The 24,043-nt window shown below is 39.6% G+C and overlaps 1 protein-coding gene across 1 annotated transcript in view; it reads right to left on the bottom strand.

The window, feature by feature from the left end:
* ANKRD42 (ankyrin repeat domain 42) overlaps positions 1-24,043 on the bottom strand; it is a gene marked incomplete at its 5' end in the record, with an annotated part of 74,013 nt that overhangs the window by 5,786 nt on the left and 44,184 nt on the right. The window contains one exon of the mRNA XM_025928613.2: positions 2,184-2,310. Within this exon, the coding sequence (XP_025784398.2) occupies positions 2,184-2,310 (127 nt within the window). The remainder of the gene's footprint in view (positions 1-2,183; positions 2,311-24,043) is intronic.

Raw genomic sequence — 24,043 nt, 5'->3', positions numbered from 1 at the left:
TCTATCACGTTAGATTAGTTTTGCCTATGCTTATAAATGAAATTGCATATTACATACTTTTGTGTGCTTGACTTCCTTCAGTCAACAGTATGTGAGATTTACTGGACCCAGATTTTAACATGATTACTCTGGATGCTGTGTTGAAAAAGACTTCAGGGTTTGGGGACAGAGAATTAGGGGGCAGGGACAGGAAGCTGGAAATGCATCAGGGAGATGTTAAAATAAATCCAGACAAGAGATGATGACACTTGAACCGGGATATTTTTCTGCCTTGTTGCTGGATGGGGGGGGGGGGGGGGGGGGGGGACAGAATTTCCGAAGCAGGCTGGGTGGGATGTCAGGTTCCTGTGAGGGTGATCTAAGAGCATCAGTAGTAGCTCTCTCATGGAAGTGAGCGGGGTTGAGACTGGGAATAGGGAAGAAGAATGTCAACTGATTCAGCAAACAAGATTCAGCAAACAAGAAGGGAAATTCATTCCTAGGACAGAGTAACACCACTGGTGCTTTGCTGTATTGTGACTCTGATCTAACTAAGTGATAACAACAAAATCAAAAGGACGTCCCTCAAACCAATACTTGTCCAGTGTTTCTTTCCAATTAGACCTAAAAGCACGGGTTTGTACCTAAAGAATAAATGTCTTAAGATGTACTCAACACAAAGTGGTGAACAAATGCTACAGAAGAATTAAAGCTCACTCAGAAGACACTGAAGTCTCAGCTGACATGAAACTACACTCGGCACAAAGGCTAAAGCAATCTTTGGGGGAGAATCTGTTCAAAATCACATCAACAGGATAACCATTTCACAGTGAAATGTGAATATTAGCATTAAAAGTTCCGTTAAGGACTGTTAAAAATCATAATCATCTCAGATAACAGGTTTGGAGTCAAATAGACTCAGGCTCAAATCCTGGCTCCACTTCCCATCCTTTCTCCTGCCTTTGTGACTTCATGAGACTCACTTAACCTCTATATTAAGTCTTGGTTTCCCATACACGTAGTAAGACAATAGCTCCTGGCCCCGTGAAGGCTGCATGAGATAATGTATCTAAGAAGCTTATCTAGTGCTCAGCATACAGTAGTGCTCAGAAGTTATACAAACAGCCATAGAAGTACTAAGCTACCTTAGAAGGAAAGCAAAGAAAACCAAAGTTTAAAGCTCATTATCTAGGGGAAAAAATGCTCCAGTGTGAAGAACTTTTCCAGACCACAAGGGTTTTCACCCAGGCTCTTAAGCAAAGGCCAATACTAAAAATATTCTACACCTCAAAACACTTTAATCAATGTAGAGGCAGTGAACACCTGAGATACCAAAAAGGCCTCTAATTAAAAAGCAGTTCTTCTTTTTGTTTTGTTTTGTTTTGTTTTGGTCTGCCACAGCTTCCTAGTGTCTAAAATCCCACTAAGAGGGTATTTTGGCTTACAGCTTTGACTTCAGTTTAAATTCCCAAGTACCTGAGGCTACATTGAGAAGACGGTGGAGGAAAAGGAAACAGGTCCTAAGAGTGTGAGGGACTCAAGCAAAGGAAAGGGAAAGCAGAGTCCATGTGGGCTGCTCTTTACAGACCCATGTTTTGATTAGGCCAGAATCCCTTGTCCCGTCTCCCCTTGTTCCCCGTCTGGTGGGAGGAAGTGAGCACGAGGCACCCTCTCTTCCAGCAACACCAAATGTGCAGCAAGGCGATTCAGGGTGTAGGCAGTGACAGGTGAGGGCAGCTATGGAACCCCTCACTGCCCCTGGACACGACCACATTCTCTGATTGGGCAGGACAGTCGGGGAGCCCAGGACCGGGTCTCAGATTTACAAGCAATCAGTCCAATTTGACAGGAACAGGTAGAGACTGTTGGTTGATAAGCTCAAAGTAGGTGTGGTCTCAAAAAAATAGAGTTTCAGTTTTACAAGATGAAAAGAGTTCAGGAGATCGATTGTGCAAAACTGTGAAAGTACTTAACACCACTGAATTGTACCCTTAGAAATGGTAAAGATGATACATTCCATGTTATGTGTATTTTACCACAACCAAAAATCATCTTAACATCTTCTCCATCTGGGGGCTTAAGAGAAAAACTGGCTGGAACCTTACACCCTTTGGTGAGGATGGAAAAACAGGTGGTCAACAAACCCTTACACAGCGTTTAGAAAGGTAACTAAAAGCAAACCATAATAGTTCGGAGGACATTACTTTTCTGACTCAAGCTGTTCTTTCTTCTGCTTTAGATCTTCTTCTGTTATCCCTCCCAAATGTTTATAGTTGCTCTCAGCAATTTCCAGCATGTGTCTCAATTCAACAATTTTCTTATAAGCTCTCACTGCAAGACAAAGTTGAATAGGAAGCTTGTTTAGACAGATAACAGCTCATGTGTTCACAGGATGCTGGTCCTGAAACATGCTTCTTTGAGAGTGCCTCAACGCTCTGGGGAAGGGGGTGAGGGGAAGATGGCATACACATAGAGGATAAATATCAGCAACAGAAGATTAGGGTGAACAAGCAGTGAAATACCTGAATTGAGGATCCTTTTCTTGCTATGGGAGGATGTATCAAATTGCTATGGTTATTAATACTACAAACAGGAAGGCTTAAAAAACACCCTGGTTTCTTAGGATTAGTGGTGTATTTCAAGACCATGCACAATCTACTATAAGAAAATTAGAAAAACTGAAATATGCTTGATTTATTTTTTTTTAATTTTTTTTTTAACATTTATTTATTTTTGAGACAGAGAGAGACAGAGCATGAACAGGGGAGGGTCAGAGAGAGGGAGACACAGAATCTGAAACAGGCTCCAGGCTCTGAGCTGTCAGCACAGAGCCCGACGCGGGGCTTGAACTCACAGCCCTCACGGACCGCGAGATCATGACCTGAGCTGAAGTCGGCCGCCTAACCGACTGAGCCACCCAGGCGCCCCAGAAATATGCTTGATTTAAAATAAACCAGATCTAACCCAGCCCCCCAATTTTTTTTTAAGTTTATTTCTTTATTTTGAGAGAGCGAGAGCACACAAGCAGGGGAGGGGCAGAGAGAGAGAGGGAGAGAGAGAATCCTAAGCAGGGTACACACTGTCAGCAAGGAGCCTCATGTGGGTTTCAATCCCATGAACCATGAGATCATGACCTGAGCTGAAATCAAGAGTCAGGCACTTAACAGACGGAGCCACCCAGGAGCCCCAGCCCCCTAATTTTATCATTAGTCACTTGTAATATCTATTTAAGCAAGAGAATACTGAGGGAAGGAAGTTTTGAAAGCTGCTTTTAGCTATTATCCAACTACCAAAACTTTTTTTTTAATTTTGTTTTCTAATGTTTATTTTTAAGAGAGAGAGAGAGGGACAGTGTGAGTAGGGGAGGGGCAGAGAGAGAGGGAGACAAAGAATCTGAAGCAGGCTCCAAGCTCTCTGCTGTCAGCACAGAGCCCGAAGCGGGACTCCAACTCACAAACCACAAGACCATGACCTGAGCCGAAGTTGGACACGTAACCAACTGAGCCACTCACACGCCCCCCAAACTGAGTTTTCTATCCTTGTAGCAGTGGTTCTTAACCTTGGGTGATTGTCTCCTCCAAAGGCCATTTTTGCTCGTCATACTTGGAAAGTAACAGACTGTTGGCAGCTAGAGGCATGGGATGAAACTAAAATCTTAAAATGCACAGGAAAATCTCCCTCAACAAATAAGCATCTGGCCCAAAAGATCAATAGTGCAGAAGTTGAAAAACCCTGCTTTATGGGACCAGGTTAGCAAGTCACAGCCTCTTCTCCCTAACACTTAACACGTGGATTTCTCTCTCAATAGGTTATAGAGCTTCAGGTTCCAAGCTACATACATCAGAATCAGGGTCTCTTTAAAAATGTATGTGTTTGTGCCTCATACCAGACTTACAACTTCAGGTACTGGTACTAAGCCCCTCAGACAATGTTGATGGGCAGACAGGTTTGGGAACCACGATAACCAGCAGCAACAAGTAGAATTTAAGAAAAGAGAGGTTAAAGAAGATCAAAAGAACTGTGGCTATTTAGCTCATATAAGAATTCTTTAATATCCAAACGCTATGTTTTAAAAGAGCTGTTCTATGGGGTCATCAGAGTTAAGAGCTAGGATTAAATGAGATTAGCTCCAGGAAGAGAGATTTTTAACTCAACAAGGAGAAACTTGTCAGCAAAAACAGTAAGAGCTATTATGTATTTCTGGAGTGCCTGTGATGTGCAAGACATTACATTAAGTTCCCTACACATTTTAATCCTCACAAGAATTCTGTCAGATGAAAATGGGATCCCTGGAAAACAATGAGTGTCTTGTCACTGAAGGTGACTCAGTGGATGCTGGATGACATGTGACAGCCAAACTTCAAATGGGTATAGGGTTCTATGATTCCATAGTCCTAAATATAATTTATTAAAGAATGCTCTAAATTGAGGCTCAGTCCCAGGAATTGTCTATGTCAAGTAATCCAATTAGTCCCCTACAGGTGCTCTGGCAAAATGCAGTGTCCCAAGAAGAGGTCGTCTTGTCCTTCAGGTTTTGTTCTGGAATAAAATTAAATAAGGACGAGAAAAAAGCCCATGGTTTCATAACTTCACTAGCTACAAGCACGCCAGCTAGGTACCAGTGAGCTTCACTGTACGGCAAGAGTTTAAGACTGCATTTGTATCAAACACACCACAGTAGGAAATGGTTCTAGTCACATTCTTGGTCTGTCCTAAAACATCTTTTCAAAATGTTGTGATTCACTGACAATGATCCCCTTACAAATCTCTCTTACTCAAATAATTTCAGAAGTAAATTGAAAGTCTACAAATCAACTACTCATTCTCTGAGGCTCTAAGTTCATGCTACTTCCCAAAAGAATCACCAAAAATTAATTTCAGTACAAACAAGAAAATAAAAAGTAGATAATTGAACTTTATCAAAATTAAAAGCTTCTGCAAGATTTCAGTCCAACAGACATATCAAATCTATACCTATTTATAGAGCAGTTGCTTCTGAATAAGAAATGAGGGCTGACTGAGCAGCTTCTGCACAACAAAGGATGGAGAGACCACATAGAAAACAGCAAGAGAAACAGAGACATGGTAATGAAGGGAATTCCCACTCCCGATGTTGTAAACTACAGTAGGAAGGGACCATGAGCAGATTCATCTGCCCAGAGGCACAGAAAAAAAAAAAAAAACAGAGTTTAAAGGGGCAACTAGATGGGGCGCCTGGGTGGCGCAGTCGGTTAAGCGTCCGACTTCAGCCAGGTCACGATCTCGCGGTCCGTGAGTTCGAGCCCCGTGTCAGGCTCTGGGCTGATGGCTCAGAGCCTGGAGCCTGTTTCCGATTCTGTGTCTCCCTCTCTCTCTGCCCCTCCCCCGTTCATGCTCTGTCTCTCTCTGTCCCAAAAATAAATAAATGTTGAAAAAAAAAAATTTAAAGGGGCAACTAGAATATAAAGGAACCACCATTAGAACCCTGCCAAACAACAGGGGAGCTGTTGGAACTCTCTGTGAATCAGAAGGGCTGGCGAGCAGCACAGTTCATGTTCCCACTCTACCCTGATAGCACAGATAGATGCAGGGTCTGATGTCCATAGCCAGCCTATCCCCTCAGTAATCCTGGGGCCCCTAGCCCACAATAGCCCCATCAGTTCCACCAAGGCAGGCCTCAGTGGGGTGCATACTGGGACCCTCTGGTCTGCACTCACAATAGTTGCAGCCATCTTGCCAAGGTGACACAGGCTCAAAGTGCCATGCAACATTGAGGTCCATACCATATTGGCTCCAGATAACTTGCCAGAGCATCCCCAGCATAGCACAACTACCTGCCTGCAACTACCCCAGCCTGCAACTACCCCAGCTCTAGCCAATCAGCAGGGAACCCTCTGAATTAAGCACTTTGGGACACTCTGATTTGTACCCATTTCAGCTCTAGCTATCCTGCCAAAGTGCCTTCAATGCGCAGAGCCCTGAGCCATATTCACTTCAGCTTCAGCTGTACAGCAGGGTGCCCTCTGCATGCACAGCCCTAAGAATGCTCCCACCTACACCAACCTCTGCTCTGGCCATGACACCAGGAGAGCCCCAGCACAGAGTGCTCCAGGACCTCCATTCAGCCAAAGTTCCAGTCAGCCAGCCAAAGTCTAAACAGCATGCTACTCAACAATGAATGAGTCAATGAGGACATCAAAGAATAAAATAAAAAATGCATGGAAACAAATGAAAATAAAACACAATGATCCAAAATCTTTGGGATGTAGCAAAAGCAGTTCTAAGAGGGAGGAGTATAGCAATACAAGTCTACCTCAAGAAGCAAGAAAAATCTCAAATGAACAACCTAACCTTATACCTAAAGGAGCTAGAAAAAGAACAACAAATGATGCCTTAAGCCAAGAGAAGGAAGAAATAAGAATCAAAACAGAAATAAATGATATAGAAACTAAAAAAAAAAAACAATAGAAAAGATCAATAAAACCAGTTGTTTCTTTAAAAAATTAATTGATAAACCTCTAGCCAGACTTAGCAAAAAGAGAAAGAAAGTAACAAAATCACAAATGAGAGAGGAAAAAAATAACAACCAACACCACAGAACTACAATTATACGAGAATACTATGAAAAACTATATGCCAACAAACTGGACAACCTATAAGAAATGAATAAATTCCAAGAAATAAATACATTATCAAAACCGAAACAGGAAGAAATAGATAATTTGGACAGATTGATAGCAAAGAAATTGGATCAGTAGTCAAAAAACTCCCAAAAAACGAAGTCCAGGACCCAGATGGCTTGGGAGGCAAATTCTACCAAACATTTAAAGAAGAGTTAATGCCTATTCTTCTCAAACTATTCAAAAAAACAGAAGAGGGAAGAAAACTTCTCAATTCATTCTATGAGGCCAGCATTAGCCTGGTACCAAAACCAGATAAAGACACCACAAAAAAAAGATAACTACAGGCCAATACCTCTGATGAACACAGATATAGAAAACCTCAACAAAATACTAGCAAACTGAATCCATGGGATTTATTCCTGGGTTACACAGGTGGTTCAATATTCACAATCAATTAGCGTGATAGATTAATAAAAGAAAGGATAAGAACCATAAGATCATTTTGATGCAGAAAAAACCGTTGACAAAATACAACATCGATTCATGATAAAAACTTTCAACAAAGTACGTTTAGCGAGAACATACCTCTACATAATAAAGGCCATATATGAAAAACCCACAGCTAATATCATCCTAAATGGGGAAAAACTGAGAGCTTTTCCTCTAAAGTCAAAAACAAGGCAGGAATGTCCACTCTCACCACCTTTATTCAATATAGTACTGGAAGCCTAGGCACAGCAATCAGACAACAACAACAAAACCTAAAAAGCAGTTAGGGGCACCTGGGTGGCTCAGTTGGTTAAGCATCTAACTTTTGATTTCAGTTCAGGTCATGATCTTGCAGTTACTGAGTTTGAGCCCCGCATCAAGCTCTGTGCTGACAGTATAGAGCCTACCAGGGATTCTCTCTTTTTTCCTTCTCTCTCTGCCTCTCCCCTGCTTGTGCTCTCTCAAAATAAATAAGCTTAAAAAAAAAAAAAAAAAGACTGAGGATAACAAAAGGCTCAGAATCACTTGCTCAAATATTGCTTCTCCACCAATCTTTCCATTCTGGTTTATGGATATTTGAAAGTCTCATTTTATCATCTATTATTTGTATAGCAGTGTTGTCCACAAAAACCTTTTCATGATGATGTAAAAATGTTCTTTATGTGCGTTATTCAATATGGTCACCTGTGTCTAGTGACTACTACCCTGGATAGTATTGCTATAGAGTACTAGTTATTCTATTATTAGTTTTCATTTATCTTTGTCTATAAGTGCTGAATTCTGAATAAATTCATAAGTACACCCTAAAAATAATAAAAAAAGAAATGGCATCTAACTTGGTAAGAAATAAGTAAACCTTTCACTATTTGCAAATGGCATGATACTATATATATAGAAAACCCAAAAAACTCCACTAAAAAATTACTAGAAATGATACCCCAAGTTAGTAAAGTCACAGGTTACTAAATCAACGTACAGAAGTCTGTGGCATTTCTCTTACACCAATAATGAAACATCAGAAAGAGAAATTAAGGAAAGGATCCCATTTACAATTGCACACAAAAAGTATAAGATACCTAGGAATAAACCTGACCAAAGAGATGAAAGACCTGTACTCTGCAAACTACAGAACATTAATGAAGGAAATTGAAAATGACATAAAGACATTCCATGTTCATGGAATATTGTTAAAATATGTTAAAATGTCTGTACTACCTGAAGCAATCTACACATTTAATGTGATCTCTATCAAAATGCCAACAGTATTTTTCATAGAACTAGAACAAACAATCCTAAAATTTGTATGGAACCACAAAAGACCCTGAATACCCAAAGTAATCTTGAAAAAGAAAAGTAAAGCTGGAGGCGTCATAATTCTGGACATCAAGTTATATTACAAAGCTATAGGGATCAAAACAGTATGGTACTGGCACAATAATAGACACACAGATCAATGGAACAGAATTGAAAACAGAGAAATGAACCCACTATACGGTCAATTCATCTTCAACAAAATAAGACTATCCACTGAGAAAAAGAATGTCTCTTCAACAAATGGTGCTGGGAAAACTGGACAGCAACAGGCAAAAGAATGAAACTGTGCCACTTTCTAACACCATGCACAAAAATAAATTCAAAATGGATTAAAGACCTAAATATGAGACCTGAAACCATAAAAATCCTAGAACACCGGCAGTAAACTCTTTGACATCAGCCATAGCAACCTCCCTCTAAATATGTCTCTTGAGGCAAGGTTCACAGAGCAAAAATAAACTTTGGGCACTGTATCAAGATAAAAAGCTTCTACACAGCAAAGGAAACAATCAACAAAACTAAAAGCAACCTACAGAATGGGAGAAGATATCTGTAGACGACATATCTATCTGATAAAGGGTTAGTATCAAAATATATAAAGAACTTATAAACTCAACACTCAAAAAATGAATAATCCAATTTAAAAAATGGGCAGAAGAGGGGTGCCTGCTCAGTTGGTTAAGAGTCTGACTTCGGCTCAGGTCATGATCTCATAGTTCGTAGGTTTGAGCCCCTCATTGGGCTCTGTTCTGACAGCCCAGAGCCTGGAGCCTGCTTCAGATTCTGTGTCTCCTTCTCTCTCCACCTCTCCCTGGCTTCTGCTCTCTTTATCTCTCAAAAATAAATAAATAAACCTTGTTTTTTAAATGGCAGAAGACATGCATAGACATCGTTCCAAAGAAGACATACAGATGGCCAACAGTAACATGAAACTGATCAGGGTAATACAAATCAAAACTACAATGAGATATCACCTCACACCTCTCAGAATGGCTAAAATCAACAACACAAGAAACAAGGATGGCAAGGATATAGAGAAAGGTGAGGCCTCGTGCACTGTTAGTGGGAATGTACACTGATACAGCCACTGTGGAAAACAGTATTGTGATTCCTCAAAAAGTTAAAAACAGAACTACCCTACAATCCAGCAATCAGACTACTGGATATTTACCTAAAGAATAGAAAAATACTAATTCAAAGGGATACATGCCATCCTATGTTTATAGCAGCATTACATACAATAGCAAAATTATGGAAACAGCCCAAGTGTCCATCAATTGATAAATGGATAAAGATGATGTAGTATGTATATGTATGTATACACACACACACACACAATGGAATATTATTTAATCATTGAAATCAATGAAATCTTGCCATCTGCAACATAAATGGAGCTAGAGCATACTGCTAAGTGAAGTAAATCAGAGAAAGACAAATACCATATGGTTTCACTCATATGTGTAATTTATAAAACAAACAAGCAAAGGGGGTAAAAAGAGAGAGTGACAAACCAAGAAACGGACTCTTGGGCCTTCTTGGTGGCTCAGTTAAGCGTCCAACTCTTGATTTCGGCCCAGGTCATGATCTCACAGTTCACACGATGAAATCCATGTTGGGCTCTGTGCTGACAGTGCAGAGCCTGCTTGGGATTCTCTCTCCCTCTCTCTCTGCCCCGCCCCCATTGATGCACATGCTCTCTTGCTCTCTCTCAAAAAATAAAGACCGTAACAAGAGAAAAACAAGGGCATTACATGATAATTCACAGGTCAATACAGGTCAAGAGGATATAATAAATGTAAGTATCTGGGCACCCAACATTTCAGCAGCTAAATACATAAAGCAAATATTAACAGATATAAGGGAGAGATGTAATACAGTAAGAGCAGAGGATTTTTTTAAGTAGCCTCCATGCCCAACATAGGACTTGAACTCATGACCCTGAGATCAAGAGTTGGATACTCTACCAACTGAGCCAGCCAGGTACTCCTAAGAGTAGAGGACTTTAAAACCCCACTTACATCAATAGATAGATCATTCAGGATGAAAATCAGTAAGAAAACACTGTCTTTCAATGACACATTAGGCTAAATGGACTTAGCAGGTTTATACAAAACATTCTTTCCAAAAACAACAGAATACACATTCTTTTCAAGTGCACATGGAACATTTTGCAGGATAGATCCTATTAGGCCACAAAACAAGTCTCGATACATTTAAGAAGACTGAAATCACATCATCTTTTTCAACCATAACATGAAACTAAAAACAAATCCCAAGAAAAAAACTGGAAAAAAACACAAACACAAGGAGGCTAAACAGTATGTTACAAAACTACGAACAGGTCAACAAATAAAAGAGGAAATTTAAAAAGAAAAAAAAGGAGACAAATGAAAATGAAAACACAACAGTCAAAAATCTTTGAGATGCAGCAAAAGCAATTCTAAAAAGGAGATTCATGGTGAAACAAGTCTACTTCAAGAAACTGGAAAAACAAATAAAAAATCTAACTATGTGCCTAAAAGAACTAGAAAAAGAACAAAGCCCAAAGTTAGTACACAGAAGGAAATAATAAATATTGGTGCAGAAATAAATGAAACAGAAAGTTAAAAAAAAAATTGAAAAAATTAATTAAACCAAGAGCTGGTTCTCTGAAAAGGTAAAATTGATAAACCTTTAGCCAGACTCATCAAAAAAAAAAAAAAGAGGACACAAGTAATATTTGAAATGAAAGGGGAGAAGTAACAGTAACACCACAGGAATATAAAGGAATACAATAGAATACTACAAAAAATTACATGCCAGCAAAGTACCTAGAAGAAATGGATAAATTTATAGAAACATATAAACTTTCAAAACTGAATCAGGAAGAAAACAGCCTGGGTGGCTCTGTCAGCTAAGGATCTGGCTCTTAATTTCAGCTCAGGTCATGACCTCATGGTTGGTGAGATCGAGCCCCACATGGGACTCTGTGCTGACAGCATGGAGCCTACTTGGGATTCTCTCTCTCCTTCTCTCAGCCCCTTCTAGGCTCATTCTGTCTCTCTCTCTCTCTCTCTCTCTCTTTTTCTCTCATCTCTAGATCTTTATCTCTATCTCTCTCTCAAAATAAAAATAAATATTAAAAAAAAAACTAAATCAGGAAGAAACAGAAAATCTGAACAGACCAAATACTAGTAATAAAACTGAAATGGTAATCAAAAAACTCCCAATAAGCAAAAGGCCAGTACCAGATGGAGTCACAGTTAAAATCTACTAAACATTTAAATACGAGTTAATGCCTATTCTCCTCCAACTGTTCCCAAAAATAGAGGGAAGAAAAACTTCCAAGCACATTCAACAAAGCCAGCATTACCCTGACACCAAAACAAAAAAGAAACACTGCAAAAAACAAACCACCACCACCGCCAACAACAACAACAACAAAAACTACAGGCCCACATCTCTGATAAACATAGATGCAAAAATTCTTAACAAAATATTAGCAAGCCACATTGAACAATACATTAAAAGTATCATTCACCATGATAAGTGGGATTTATTCTGGGATGCAAGGGTGGTTCAGTATTTGCAAATCAAGCAACATGACACACCACATCAACAAAACAAGGGATAAAAACCATATGGTCATCTCAATAAATGCAGAAGAAGCATTTGACAAAATTCAACATCTGTTCATGATTTTAAAAACTCTCAATAAAATAGGTATAGAGGGAACAAACCTAAATACAATAAAAGCTATATATGACTAACTCCTAGCTCACCAGTCAATGGTGAAAAACTCAGGGCCTTCCCTCTAAGATCAAGAATAAGATGAGGATGTCCATTCTCACTGTTTTAATTCAACATAGTACTAGCCAGAGAAATCAGACAACAAAATAATTAAAGGCATCCAAATTGATTAAGGGAGAAGTTAAACTGTCACTACTTACAGATGACATGATACCATACATAGAAAATCCTAAAGACTATCAAAAAATATTGTAATTAATAAATGAATTCAGAAAAGTTGCAGGGGTGCCTGTATGGCTCAGCTGGTTAAACATCCAATTCTTGATTTGAGCTCAGGTCATGATCTCACAGTCCTGTGATCCAGCCTGGGTTGAGCTCCACGTGGATACAGAGCCTGCTTAAGAGTCTCTCTCCTCTTTCTACCCCTTCCCTGCTTGCATACATGTACAGGCACCCACATGTGTGCACACTCCTGGTCTCTCTCAAAAAAAAAGGAATAAAGTTGCAGAATACAAAATTAATTCCCAGAAATCAGTTCCATTTCTATACATTAACAATAAAGTGGCAGCAAGAGAAATTAAGAAAACAATTCCATGTACAACCAAAAAAGAATAAAATATCTAGGAATAAACTTAACCAAGGAGGTAAAAGACTGAAAACTAGGTGATGAAAGAAATTGAGATGACACAAACAAATGTTAAGACATACCATGCTCATGGAGCAGAAGAATTAATCTGGCTATCACACCCATACTACCCATAGCAATCCACAGACTCAAAGCAATCCCTATCAAAACACAAATAGTATTCTTCACAGAACTAGAACAAATACCCCTAAAATTTGTATGTAAGAACATAAGATCCTGAGTAGCCAAAGCAATCTTGAGAAACAAGAACAAAGCTGGAGGTATCAGAATCCTAGATTTCAAGATAAACTACTAAACTGTAGAAATCAGAACTGGCACAAAAATAGACACAGAGATCAATAGAACAGAATAGAAAGCCCAGAAATAAATCCATGTTTTTATGGTCAATTAATTAATCTAAAACAAAGAAATAAAGAATACACAATAAGGGAAAAGGCATTCTTTTCAATAAATGGTGTTGGGAAAACTGGATAGCTACATGCAACAGAATGAAACTGGACCACTTTAGTATACCATATACAAAAACTCAAAGTATATTAAAGACCTAAATAAAACCATAAAACTCCTAAAAAAAATGCAGCATAGTAATTTCTTTGACATCAGTCTTAGCAACATATTTATGGATAGGTCTCCTAAAGCAAGGGAAACAAAAGCAAAGATAAACTATTATTACTACATCAAAATAAAAACCTCTGCACAGTGAAGTAAACCATAAACAAAATAAAAAGACAACCTAGTAAAAAGGATATTTGCAAATGATATATCTAATAAAGAGTTAATATCTAAACTATATAAAGAACTTATAAAGCTCTGATTAAAAATCTGATTTAAAAACACACAGAAGATCTGAATAGGCATTTTTCAAGAGAAGACAAATGGTTGGCAAAGCTCAAAATCAATAATCATCAGAGAAATGCAAATCAAAACCACAATGAGATATCAGCTCATACCTGTCAAAATGACTAGTACTTAAAAGACAAATAATAACAAGTGTTGACAGAATGTGGAGAAAAGGGAACCTTTGTGCACTGTTGGTGGGACTGTGAATTGGTGCACCCACTGTGGAAAACAGTATGGAGGTTCCTCAAAACATTAAAAATAGAAATACCATAGAATCTAGTAATTCCACTACTGGATATTTACCCAAAGAAAACAAAAACACTAATTAAAAGATATATGCACCACTGTGTATGTTGCAGCCTTATTTAAAATCGCCAAGATATGGAAGCCTAAGTGTCCACTGATGAATGGATAAAGGTATAATTTACATATACAATGAGATATTACTCAGCCATAAAAAGGAGTAAGATCTTACCATTTGTGACATTAATGGACCTAGAGAGTAGTATGCTAAGTGAAATAAGTCAGAGAAAGATAAATGCCATATGATTTTACTTAGTTTTGAAATCTAAAAACCAAAACAAATGAACAAAAACAGATTCTTAAATATAGAGGGAAAAAAAAACAGATTTTTTTTACATTTTTTTGCATTCATAATTTTTTTTCAATATATGAAATTTATTGTCAAATTGGTATCCATACAACACCCAGTGCTCATCCCAAAAGGTGCCCTCCTCAATACCCATCACCCACCCCCCATCAACCCTCAGTTTGTTCTCAGTTTTTAAGAGTCTCTTATGCTTTGGCTCTCTCCCACTCTAACCTCTTTTTTTTTTTCCTTCCCCTCCCCCATGGGTTTCTGTTAAGTTTCTCAGGATCCACATAAGAGTGAAAACATATGGTATCTGTCTTTCTCTGTATGGCTTATTTCACTTAGCATAACACTCTCCAGTTCCATCCATGCTGCTACAAAGGGCCATATTTCATTCTTTCTCATTGCCACGTAGTATTCCATTGTGTCTATAAACCACAATTTCTTTATCCACTCATCAGTTGATGGACATTTAGGCTCTTTCCATCATTTGGCTATTGTTGAGAGTTCTGCTATAAACATTGGGGTACAAGTGCCCCTATGCATCAGTACTCCTGTATCCCTTGGGTAAATTCCTAGCAGTGCTACTGCTGAGTCATAGGGTAGGTCTATTTTTAATTTTTTGAGGAACCTCCACACTGTTTTCCAGAGTGGCTGCACCAATTTGCATTGCCACCAACAGTGCAAAGAGGTTCCCGTTTCTCCACATCCTCTCCAGCATCTATAGTCTCCTGATTTGTTCATTTTGCCCACTCTAACTGGCGTGAGGTGATATCTGAGTGTGGTTTTGATTTATATTTCCCTGATGAGGAGCGACGTTGAGCGTCTTTTCATATGGCTGTTGGCCATATGGATGTCTTCTTTAGAGAAGTGTCTATTCATGTTTTCTGCCCATTTCTTCACTGGATTATTTGTTTTTTGGGTGTGGAGTTTGGTGAGCTCTCTACAGATTTTGGATACTAGCCCTTTGTCCGATATGCCATTTGCAAATATCTTTTCCCATTCCTTTGGTTGCCTTTTAGTTTTGTTGGTTGTTTCCTTTGCTGTGCAGAAGCTTTTTATCTTCATGAGGTCCCAGTAGTTCATTTTTGCTTTTAATTCCCTTGCCTTTGGGGATGTGTCAAGTAAGAGATTGCTATGGCTGAGGTCAGAGAGGTCTTTTCCTGCTTTCTCCTCTAGAGTTTTGATGGTTTCCTGTCTCACATTCAGGTCCTTTATCCATTTTGAGTTTATTTTTGTGAATGGTGTGAGAAAGTGGTCTAGTTTCAACCTTCTGCATGTTGCTGTCCAGTTCTCCCAGCACCATTTGTTAAAGAGATTGTCTTTTTTCCATTGGATATTCTTTCCTGCTTTGTCAAAGATTAGTTGGCCATACATTTGTGGGTCTAGTTCTAGGGTTTTTATTCTATTCCATTGGTCTATATGTCTGGTTTTGTGCCAATACCATGCTGTCTTGATGATTACAGCTTTGTAGTAGAGGCTAAAGTCTGGGATTGTGATGCCTCCTGCTTTGCTGGTCTTCTTCAAAATTACTTTGGCTATTCGGAGCCTTTTGTGGTTCCATATGAATTTTAGGATTGCTTGTTCTAGCTTCGAGAAGAATGCTGGTGCAATTTTGATTGGGACTGCATTGAATGTGTAGATAGCTTTGGGTAGTATTGACATTTTGACAATATTTATTCTGCCACTTTGCTGAATTCATGTATCACTTCTAGCAGACTTTTGGTGGAGTCTATAGGATTTTCCATGTATAATATCATGTCATCTGCAAAAAGTGAAAGCTTAACTTCATCTTTGCCAATTTGGATGCCTTTGATTTCCTTTTGTTGTCTGATTGCTGATGCTAGAACTTCCAACACTATGTTAAACAACATTGGTGAGAGTGGACATCCCTGTCGTGTTCCTGATCTCAGGGAAAAAGCTCTCCGTTTTTCCCCACTGAGGATGATGTTAGCTGTGGGCTTTTCATAAATGGCTTTTATGATCTTTAAGTATGTTCCTTCTATCCCGACTTTCTCAAGGGTTTTTATTAAGACAGGATGCTGAATTTTGTCAAATGCCTTTTCTGCATCGATTGACAGGATCATATGGTTCTTATCTTTTCTTTTCTTAATGTGATGTATCACGTTGATTGATTTGTGAATGTTGAACCAGCCCTGCATCCCAGGAATGAATCCCACTTGATCATGGTGAATAGTTCTTTTTATATGCTGTTGAATTCGATTTGCTAGTATCTTACTGAGAATTTTTGCATCCATATTCATCAGGGATATTGGCCTGTAGTTCTCTTTTTTTACTGGGTCTCTGTCTGGTTTAGGAATCAAAGTAATACTGGCTGCATAGAATGAGTCTGGAAGTTTTCCATCCCTTTCTATTTCTTGGAATAGCTTGAGAAGGATAGGTATTATCTCTGCTTTAAACGTCTGGTAGAACTCCACTGGGAAGCCATCTGGTCCTGGACTCTTATTTGTTGGGAGATTTTTGACAACTGATTCAATTTCTTCGCTGGTTATGGGTCTATTCAAGATTTCTATTTCCTCCTGATTGAGTTTGGAAGAGTGTGGGTGTTTAGGAATTTGTCCATTTCTTCCAGGTTGTCCAGTTTGTTGGCATATAATTTTTCATAGTATTCCCTGATAATTGCTTGTATTTCTGAGGGATTGGTTGTAATAATTCCATTTTAATTCATGATTTTATCTATTTGGGTCATCTCCCTTTTCTTTTTGAGAAGCCTGGCTAGAGGTTTGTCAATTTTGTTTACTTTTTCAAAAAACCAACTCTTGGGGCGCCTGGGTGGCGCAGTCGGTTAAGCGTCCGATTTCAGCCAGGTCACGATCTCGCGGCCCGTGAGTTTGAGCCCCGCATCGGGCTCTGGGCTGATGGCTCGGAGCCTGGAGCCTGTTTCCGACTCTGTGTCTCCCTCTCTCTCTGCCCCTCCCCCATTCATGCTCTGTCTCTCTCTGTCCCAAAAATAAATAAACGTTGAAAAAAAAAAATTAAAAAAAAAAAAAGAAATAACATGGTGATTTTCCAAAAAAAAAAAAAAAAAAGAAAGAAAAAACCAACTCTCGGTTTCGCTGATCTGCTCTACAGTTTTTTTTAGATTCTATATTGTTTATTTCTGCTCTGATTTTTATTATTTCTCTTCTTCTGCTGGGTTTAGGCTGTCTTTGCTGTTCTGCTTCTATTTCCTTTAGGTGTGCTGTTAGATTTTGCATTTGGGATTTTTCTTGTTTCTTGAGATAGGCCTGGATTGCAATGTATTTTCCTCTCAGGAGTGCCTTCGCTGCATCCCAAAGTGTTTGGATTGTTGTATTTTCATTTTCGTTTGTTTCCATGTATTTTTTAATTTCTTCTCTAATTGCTTGGTTGACCCATTCATTCTTTAGTAGGGTGTTCTTTAACCTCCATGCTTTTGGAGGTTTTCCAGACTTTTTCCTGTGGTTGATTTCAAGCTTCATAGCATTGTGGTCTGAACGTATGCATGGTATGATCTCAATTCTTGTATACTTATGAAGGGCTGTTTTGTGACCCAGTATGTGATATATCTGGGAGAATGTTCCATGTGCACTTGAGAAGCAAGTATATTCTGTTGCTTTGGGATGCAGAGTTCTAAATATATCTGTCAAGTCCATCTGATCCAATGTCTCATTCAGGGCCCTTGTTTCTTTATTGACCGTGTGTCTAGATGATCTATCCATTTCTGTAAGTGGGGTGTTAAAGTCCCCTGCAATTACCACATTCTTATCAATAAGGTTGCTTATGTTTATGAGTAATTGTTTTATATATTTGGGGGCTCCCTTATTTGGTGCATAGACATTTATAATTGTTAGCTCTTCCTGATGGATAGACCCTGTAATTATTATATAATGCCCTTCTATCATCTCTTGTTACAACCTTTAATTTAAAGTCTAGTTTGTTTGATATAAGTATGGCTACTCCAGCTTTCTTTTGACTTCCAGTAGCATGATAGATAGTTCTCCATTCTCACTTTCAATCTGAAAGTGTCCTCAGGTCTAAAATGAGTCTCTTGTAGACAGCAAATAGATGGGTCTTGTTTTTTTATCCATTCTGATACCCTATGTCTTTTGGTTGGTGCATTTAGTCCATTTATGTTCAGTGTTATTATAGAAAGGTATGGGTTTAGAGTCATTGTGATGTCTGTAAGTTTCACGCTTGTAGCGATGTCTCTGGTACCTTGTCTCACAGGATCCCCCTTAGGATCTCTTGTAGGGCTGGTTTAGTGGTGACAAATTCTTTCAGCTTTTGTTTGTTTGGGAAGACCTTTATCTCTCCTTCTATTCTAAATGACAGACTTGCTGGATAAAGGATTCTCTGCTGCATATTTTTTTCTGTTCATCACATTGAATATTTCCTGCCATTCCTTTCTGGCCTGCCACGTTTCAGTAGAGAGATCCGTCACTAGTCTTATCAGTCTCCCTTTATATGTTAGGGAGTTTATCTCTAGCTGCTTTAAGAATTTTCTCTTTATCCTTGTATTTTGCCAGTTTTACTATGATATGTCGTGCAGATGGATTCAAGTTACGTCTGAAGGGAGTTCTCTGTGCCTCTTGGATTTCAATGCCTTTTTCCTTCCCCAGATCAGGGAAGTTCTCAGCTATTATTTCTTCAAATACACCTTCAGCACCTTTCCCTCTCTCTTCCTCCTCTGGAATACCAATTATGCATACATTATTTCTCTTCAGTGCATCACTTAGTTCTCTAATTTTCCCCTCATACTCCTGGATTTTTTTATCTTTTTCTCAGCTTCCTCTTTTTCCATAATTTTACCTTCTAGTTTACCTATTCTCTCCTCTGCCTCTTCAATCCGAGCTGTGGTTGTCTCCATTTTATTCTGCAGCTCATTTTTAGCATTTTTTAGCTCCTCCTGGCTGCTCCTTAGTCCCTTCATCTCTGTAGCAAGAGATTCTCTGCTGTCCTCTATACTGTTTTCAAGCCCCACGATTAATTTTATGACTATTATTCTAAATTCACTTTCTGTTATATTGTTTACATCCTTTTTGATCAGTTCGTTAGCTGTTATTTCCTGGAAATTCTTTTGAGGGGAATTCTTCCATTTCGTCATTTTGGATAGTCCCTGGAGTGGTGCAGAACTGCAGGGCACTTCCCCTGTGCTGTCTTGAATAACTTGCGTTGGTGGGCGGGGCCGCAGTCAGACCTGATGTCTGCCCCCAGCCTACCACTGGGGCCACAGACTGGTGTGTGCCTCCTCTTCCCCTCTCCTAGGGGCGGGATTCACTGTGGGGTGGCGTGGCCTGTTTGGGCTATTGCACACTGCCAGGCTTATGGTGCTGGGGATCTGGCGTATTAGCTGGGGTGGATCGGCAAGGTGCACAGGGACGGGAGGGGCAGGCTCAGCTCGCTTATCCTTCAGAGATCCGCTTCGGGAGGGGCCCTGCGGCACCGGGAAGGAATCAGACCTGCTGCCGGAGGGACGGATCCGCAGAAGCACAGTGTTGGGTGTTTGCACGGTGCAAGCGAATTCCCTGGCAGGAACTTGTTCCCTTTGGGATTTTGGCTGGGGGATGAGCGAGGGAGATGGCGCTGGCGAGTGCCTTTGTTCCCCGCCAAGCTGAGTTCTGTCGTCTGGGGCTCAACAACTCTCCCTCCCATTGTCCTCCAGCCTTCCTGCTCTCCGAGCAGAGCTGTTAACTTATAACCTTCCAGATGTTAAGTCCCGCTTGCTGTCTGAACACACTTCGTCCGGCCCCTCCGCTTTTGCAAACTAGACTCGGGGGCTCTGCTTTGCCGGCGGGCTGCCCCTCTGCCCCGGCTCCCTCCCGCCAGTCTGTGTAGCCTGCACCACCTCTCCGCCCTTCCTACCCTCTTCTGTGGGCCTCTCATCTGCGCTTGGCTCCAGAGAATCCATTCTGCTAGTCTTCTGGCAGTTTTCTGGGTTATTTAGGCAGGTGTGGGTGGAATCTAAGTGATCAGCAGGACACGGTGAGCCCAGCATCCTCCTACACCGCCATCTTCCCCCCGATTCTATCAAAAACAGATACTTAAATACAGTGAACAAACTGGTGTTTGCCAGATGGTATGCGAGTGGGTGTGTAGGTGAAATAAATAAAGGGGACCAAGAGGTACAAACTTCAAGTTATAAAATAAGTAAGTCACAGAGGTGAAAAGTATAATAGGGAATATCATCAATGATATTATAAGAATGTTTGACAGTTATAGATGGTGACTACATTTATCATGGTAAGCAATATATAAAATTGTCGAGTATATATATTGTATCCCTGAAAGTAACAAAACATTGTATGTTAATTATACTTCAATTACAGAATGTAAAAAAAGAAACTGCAATGAGATCCCACTTCACACTCATAGACTAGCCTTAATCAATCAAACAATAACAAGTATTGGCTAGGATGTAGAGAAAACGGAACCCTCAAACATTGTTGATGGGAATGTTAAATGATGCAGCCATTTTGGAGAACAGTTTGGAAGTTCCTCAGAATGTTAAACATGGAGCTACCAAATGACTCAGCAGTCCCAACTAACTCCTAGGTTTATACCCAAGAGAAATGAAAAAATATGTACACACAAAAACATGTACATGAATGTTCACAGCAACAGTATTCTTAATAGCCCAAATATGAAAACAACTCTAACATCCATCAACTGGTGAACAGATAATAAAATGTAGTGTATCCATACAAGAACACTATTTGGCAATGAAAAGTAATGAAGTACTGATCCACGTTACAGGATATAAAAACCTTGAAAACATTGTTCTAAGAGTAAGAAGCCAGTCTCAAAAGACCACATATGTATCATTCCACTCATATGAAATACCCTGAATAGGCAAATCTATACAGACAGAAAATGGATTACTAGTTACCTAGTGATGGGGTCTGGGGGGAAGGGAGAAGAAAGCAGGAGTAAAGGGGAACGATTACTAACAAATGTGGGGTTTCTTTTGGGAGTGACGGGAATGTTTAAAAATTTACTATAGTGATGGTTGCACAAATCTATGAATATACTAAATAACATTAAGCTGGGTACCTTAGATGTTGGTAAATTGAATGGTATGTGAATTATGTCTCAATAAAGCTACTGAAATTCTGAAGGGATCATTAACTCTGAGCTTCACTACAGGGTGATCTAGGTGGACTGTTTGTTGGGAGCCCCTGATATCAGCATCTTCAGGTCTTCACTTGCTTGCATCTACCAGGGAAGAGGCTTTCACCATACCCTGGAGAGTAATGATCTGCCTGACAATGCTCTGGAAATTCTTAACAACATTTTTTTAATTTCTTTGTTCATTTCTTTTGTTTCTTAGATTCCACTTACAAGTGAAATCATATGGTATTTGTCTTTCTCTGTCCAGATTATTTTCACTTAGTGTAATACCCTCCAAGTATATTCACATTGTCACAAACTGCAAACAAACAACAACAAAGAGAGAAACAGACTCATAAATACAGAGAACTAGTGGTGGCCAAAGGGGAGGGGGGTGGGAAGATGGGTGTTTAGGATTAAGAAGCACAAAGTTCCAGTTCTAAAGTAAATAAGTCACCAGGATGAAAAGTAAAGCAGAGGGAATATAGTCAATAATAGTGTAATGCACATCATGGTGAGCATTTCATAACATATACAATTGTTGACTTACTATGTTGTACACCTGAAACTAATTTAATATTACACATCCACTGTACTTCAATTAGAATTTTTTAATTTTTAATTTTTAAAAATCTAGACGGGAGTTAGAAATTTTCCTTAGAGAATGTAGTTTTGGTCTAACTAGTTCTTCCTGCCCAACAAACCAAAAATACTTTCCACAGATCAAGAGGAAGGGAACAGACATTTACTGAGCCTCTATTAAGGGCTAGGAACATTCCATTCTCTAGTGTATTAATCTTTTTAACTCTGTGGGGATGACATTATAACATTCTCATTTTTATAGATGAGGAAACTGAGGTGCAAGGATTAACACAGCTAAGAGTGGTGAAATTCTGATGTCTGAATTCAGTGCCCAAGCTCTACTCACTTTTTTTAAAATTTATTTATTTTTGAGAGAGAGAGAAGGAGGGGCGGAGAAAGAGAGAGAGAGAATATGCCAAGCAGGCTCCATGGTTCATGGGTTCAAGCCCCGTGTTGGGGTCCATGCTGATGGTACAGAGCCTACTTAGGATTCTATTTCCTTTTCTCTCTGCCCCTCCCCCACTCTCATGCTCTCAAAATAAATAAATAAACTTAAAAAAGAAATTCCTTTAAGGAGCACCTTGGTGGCTCAGTAGGTTAAGCGTCAGACTTCAGCTCGGGTCATGATCTCATGGTTCATGGATTTGGGTCCCACAGTGGGCTCTGTGCTGACAGCAAGGAGCCTGGAGCTTGCTTTAGATTCTGTGTCTCCCTCTGTCTCTGCCCTCCCTCGGTCATGCTCTATCAAAAATAAACAAACTTAAGGAAAAAATTCTTTAAAAAAAAAAAAGGCTGCATGGGAATGCAAGCTGTTGCAGCCACTCTGGAAAACAGTAGGAGGTTCCTCAAAACACTAAAAATAGAACTACCCTACCACCCAGCAATTGCACTACTAGGCATTTATCCATGGGATACAGGTGTGCTGTTTCGAAGGGACACATGCACCCTCATGGTTATAATAGCACTATCAACAATAGCCAAAGTATGGAAAGAGCACAAATGTCCATCGATGGATAAATGGATAAAGATGAAAGAGAAAGACAAAAATCATATGACTTCCCTCATATGAAGACTTTAAGAGAAGGGGCGCCTGGGTGGCGCAGTCGGTTAAGCGTCCGACTTCAGCCAGGTCACGATCTCACGGTCCGTGAGTTCGAGCCCCGCGTCAGGCTCTGGGCTGATGGCTCAGAGCCTGGAGCCTGTTTCTGATTCTGTGTCTCCCTCTCTCTCTGCCCCTCCCCCGTTCATGCTCTGTCTCTCTCTGTCCCACAAATAAATAAAAAACGTTGAAAAAAAAAATTTTTTTAAAAAAAAAGACTTTAAGAGACAAAACAGATGAACATAAGGGAAGGGAAACAAAAATAATATAAAAACAGGGAGGGAGACAAAACAGAAGAGACTCTTAAATATGGAGAACAAACAGAAGGTTACTGGGGGGGTTTTGGGAAGGGGGATGGGCTAAATGGGTAAGAGGCACTAAGGAATCTACTCCTGAAATCATTGTTGCACTATATGCTAACTAACTTGGATGTAAAAAATAAAAAATAAAAAATAAAAAATAAAAAAAAAAAGGCTGCAAAACCAGAATGGAGCTTTCTTTGTAACATCACTGGTAGTTTTAGGTCCACATCAAAGACCCCTGGAGCCCAGGAAATCTGTGCAGACATTCTGCATCTGCTCTTGTACAATTTTAATTTGGTGTCCTTAGCAAATTTAAATTATATTAAAAACTTCATCTAACCTTAGACTGGCAGGTGAGTATGTTCTCTTCCTGCCCATTCATAACCCACCTTAAATGCTATGCTCTCCCCTACCTCCCAGTCTACTCTCTACCCAGCAGCTAGAGTGATACTACTTGTAAACATAGATCAGATCATTCCCATCTCAAACCCAACCAGTGGCTTCTATTTAAAATAAGAAAAATTTTAAAAATTTAAAAACCCATAAAATCCTAATTAGGCCCTATACAATCTGACTGGGCCCCTGCTTACATCCCCAACTTTATCTGTTACCACTGCCTTGCTAATTGTACTCCAGCCACACTTATTGAGCTCAAGTCCACCCCATAGCCTTTACACACACAGCTCCTTCTGCTTAGAATGTTCTTCCAAGATCTTCATATGGCTCATCCTCATCACTCAGAGGTCTCTCCTCAAATGTCACCCCCTCAGAGAGGCC

The sequence above is a fragment of the Puma concolor genome, chromosome D1 (genome assembly GCF_028749965.1).
Source record: "Puma concolor isolate L17-30 chromosome D1, mPumCon1.1.hap2, whole genome shotgun sequence".
Lineage (NCBI taxonomy): Eukaryota > Metazoa > Chordata > Mammalia > Carnivora > Felidae > Puma > Puma concolor.
This window is presented reverse-complemented; position numbering and strand designations above follow the sequence as displayed.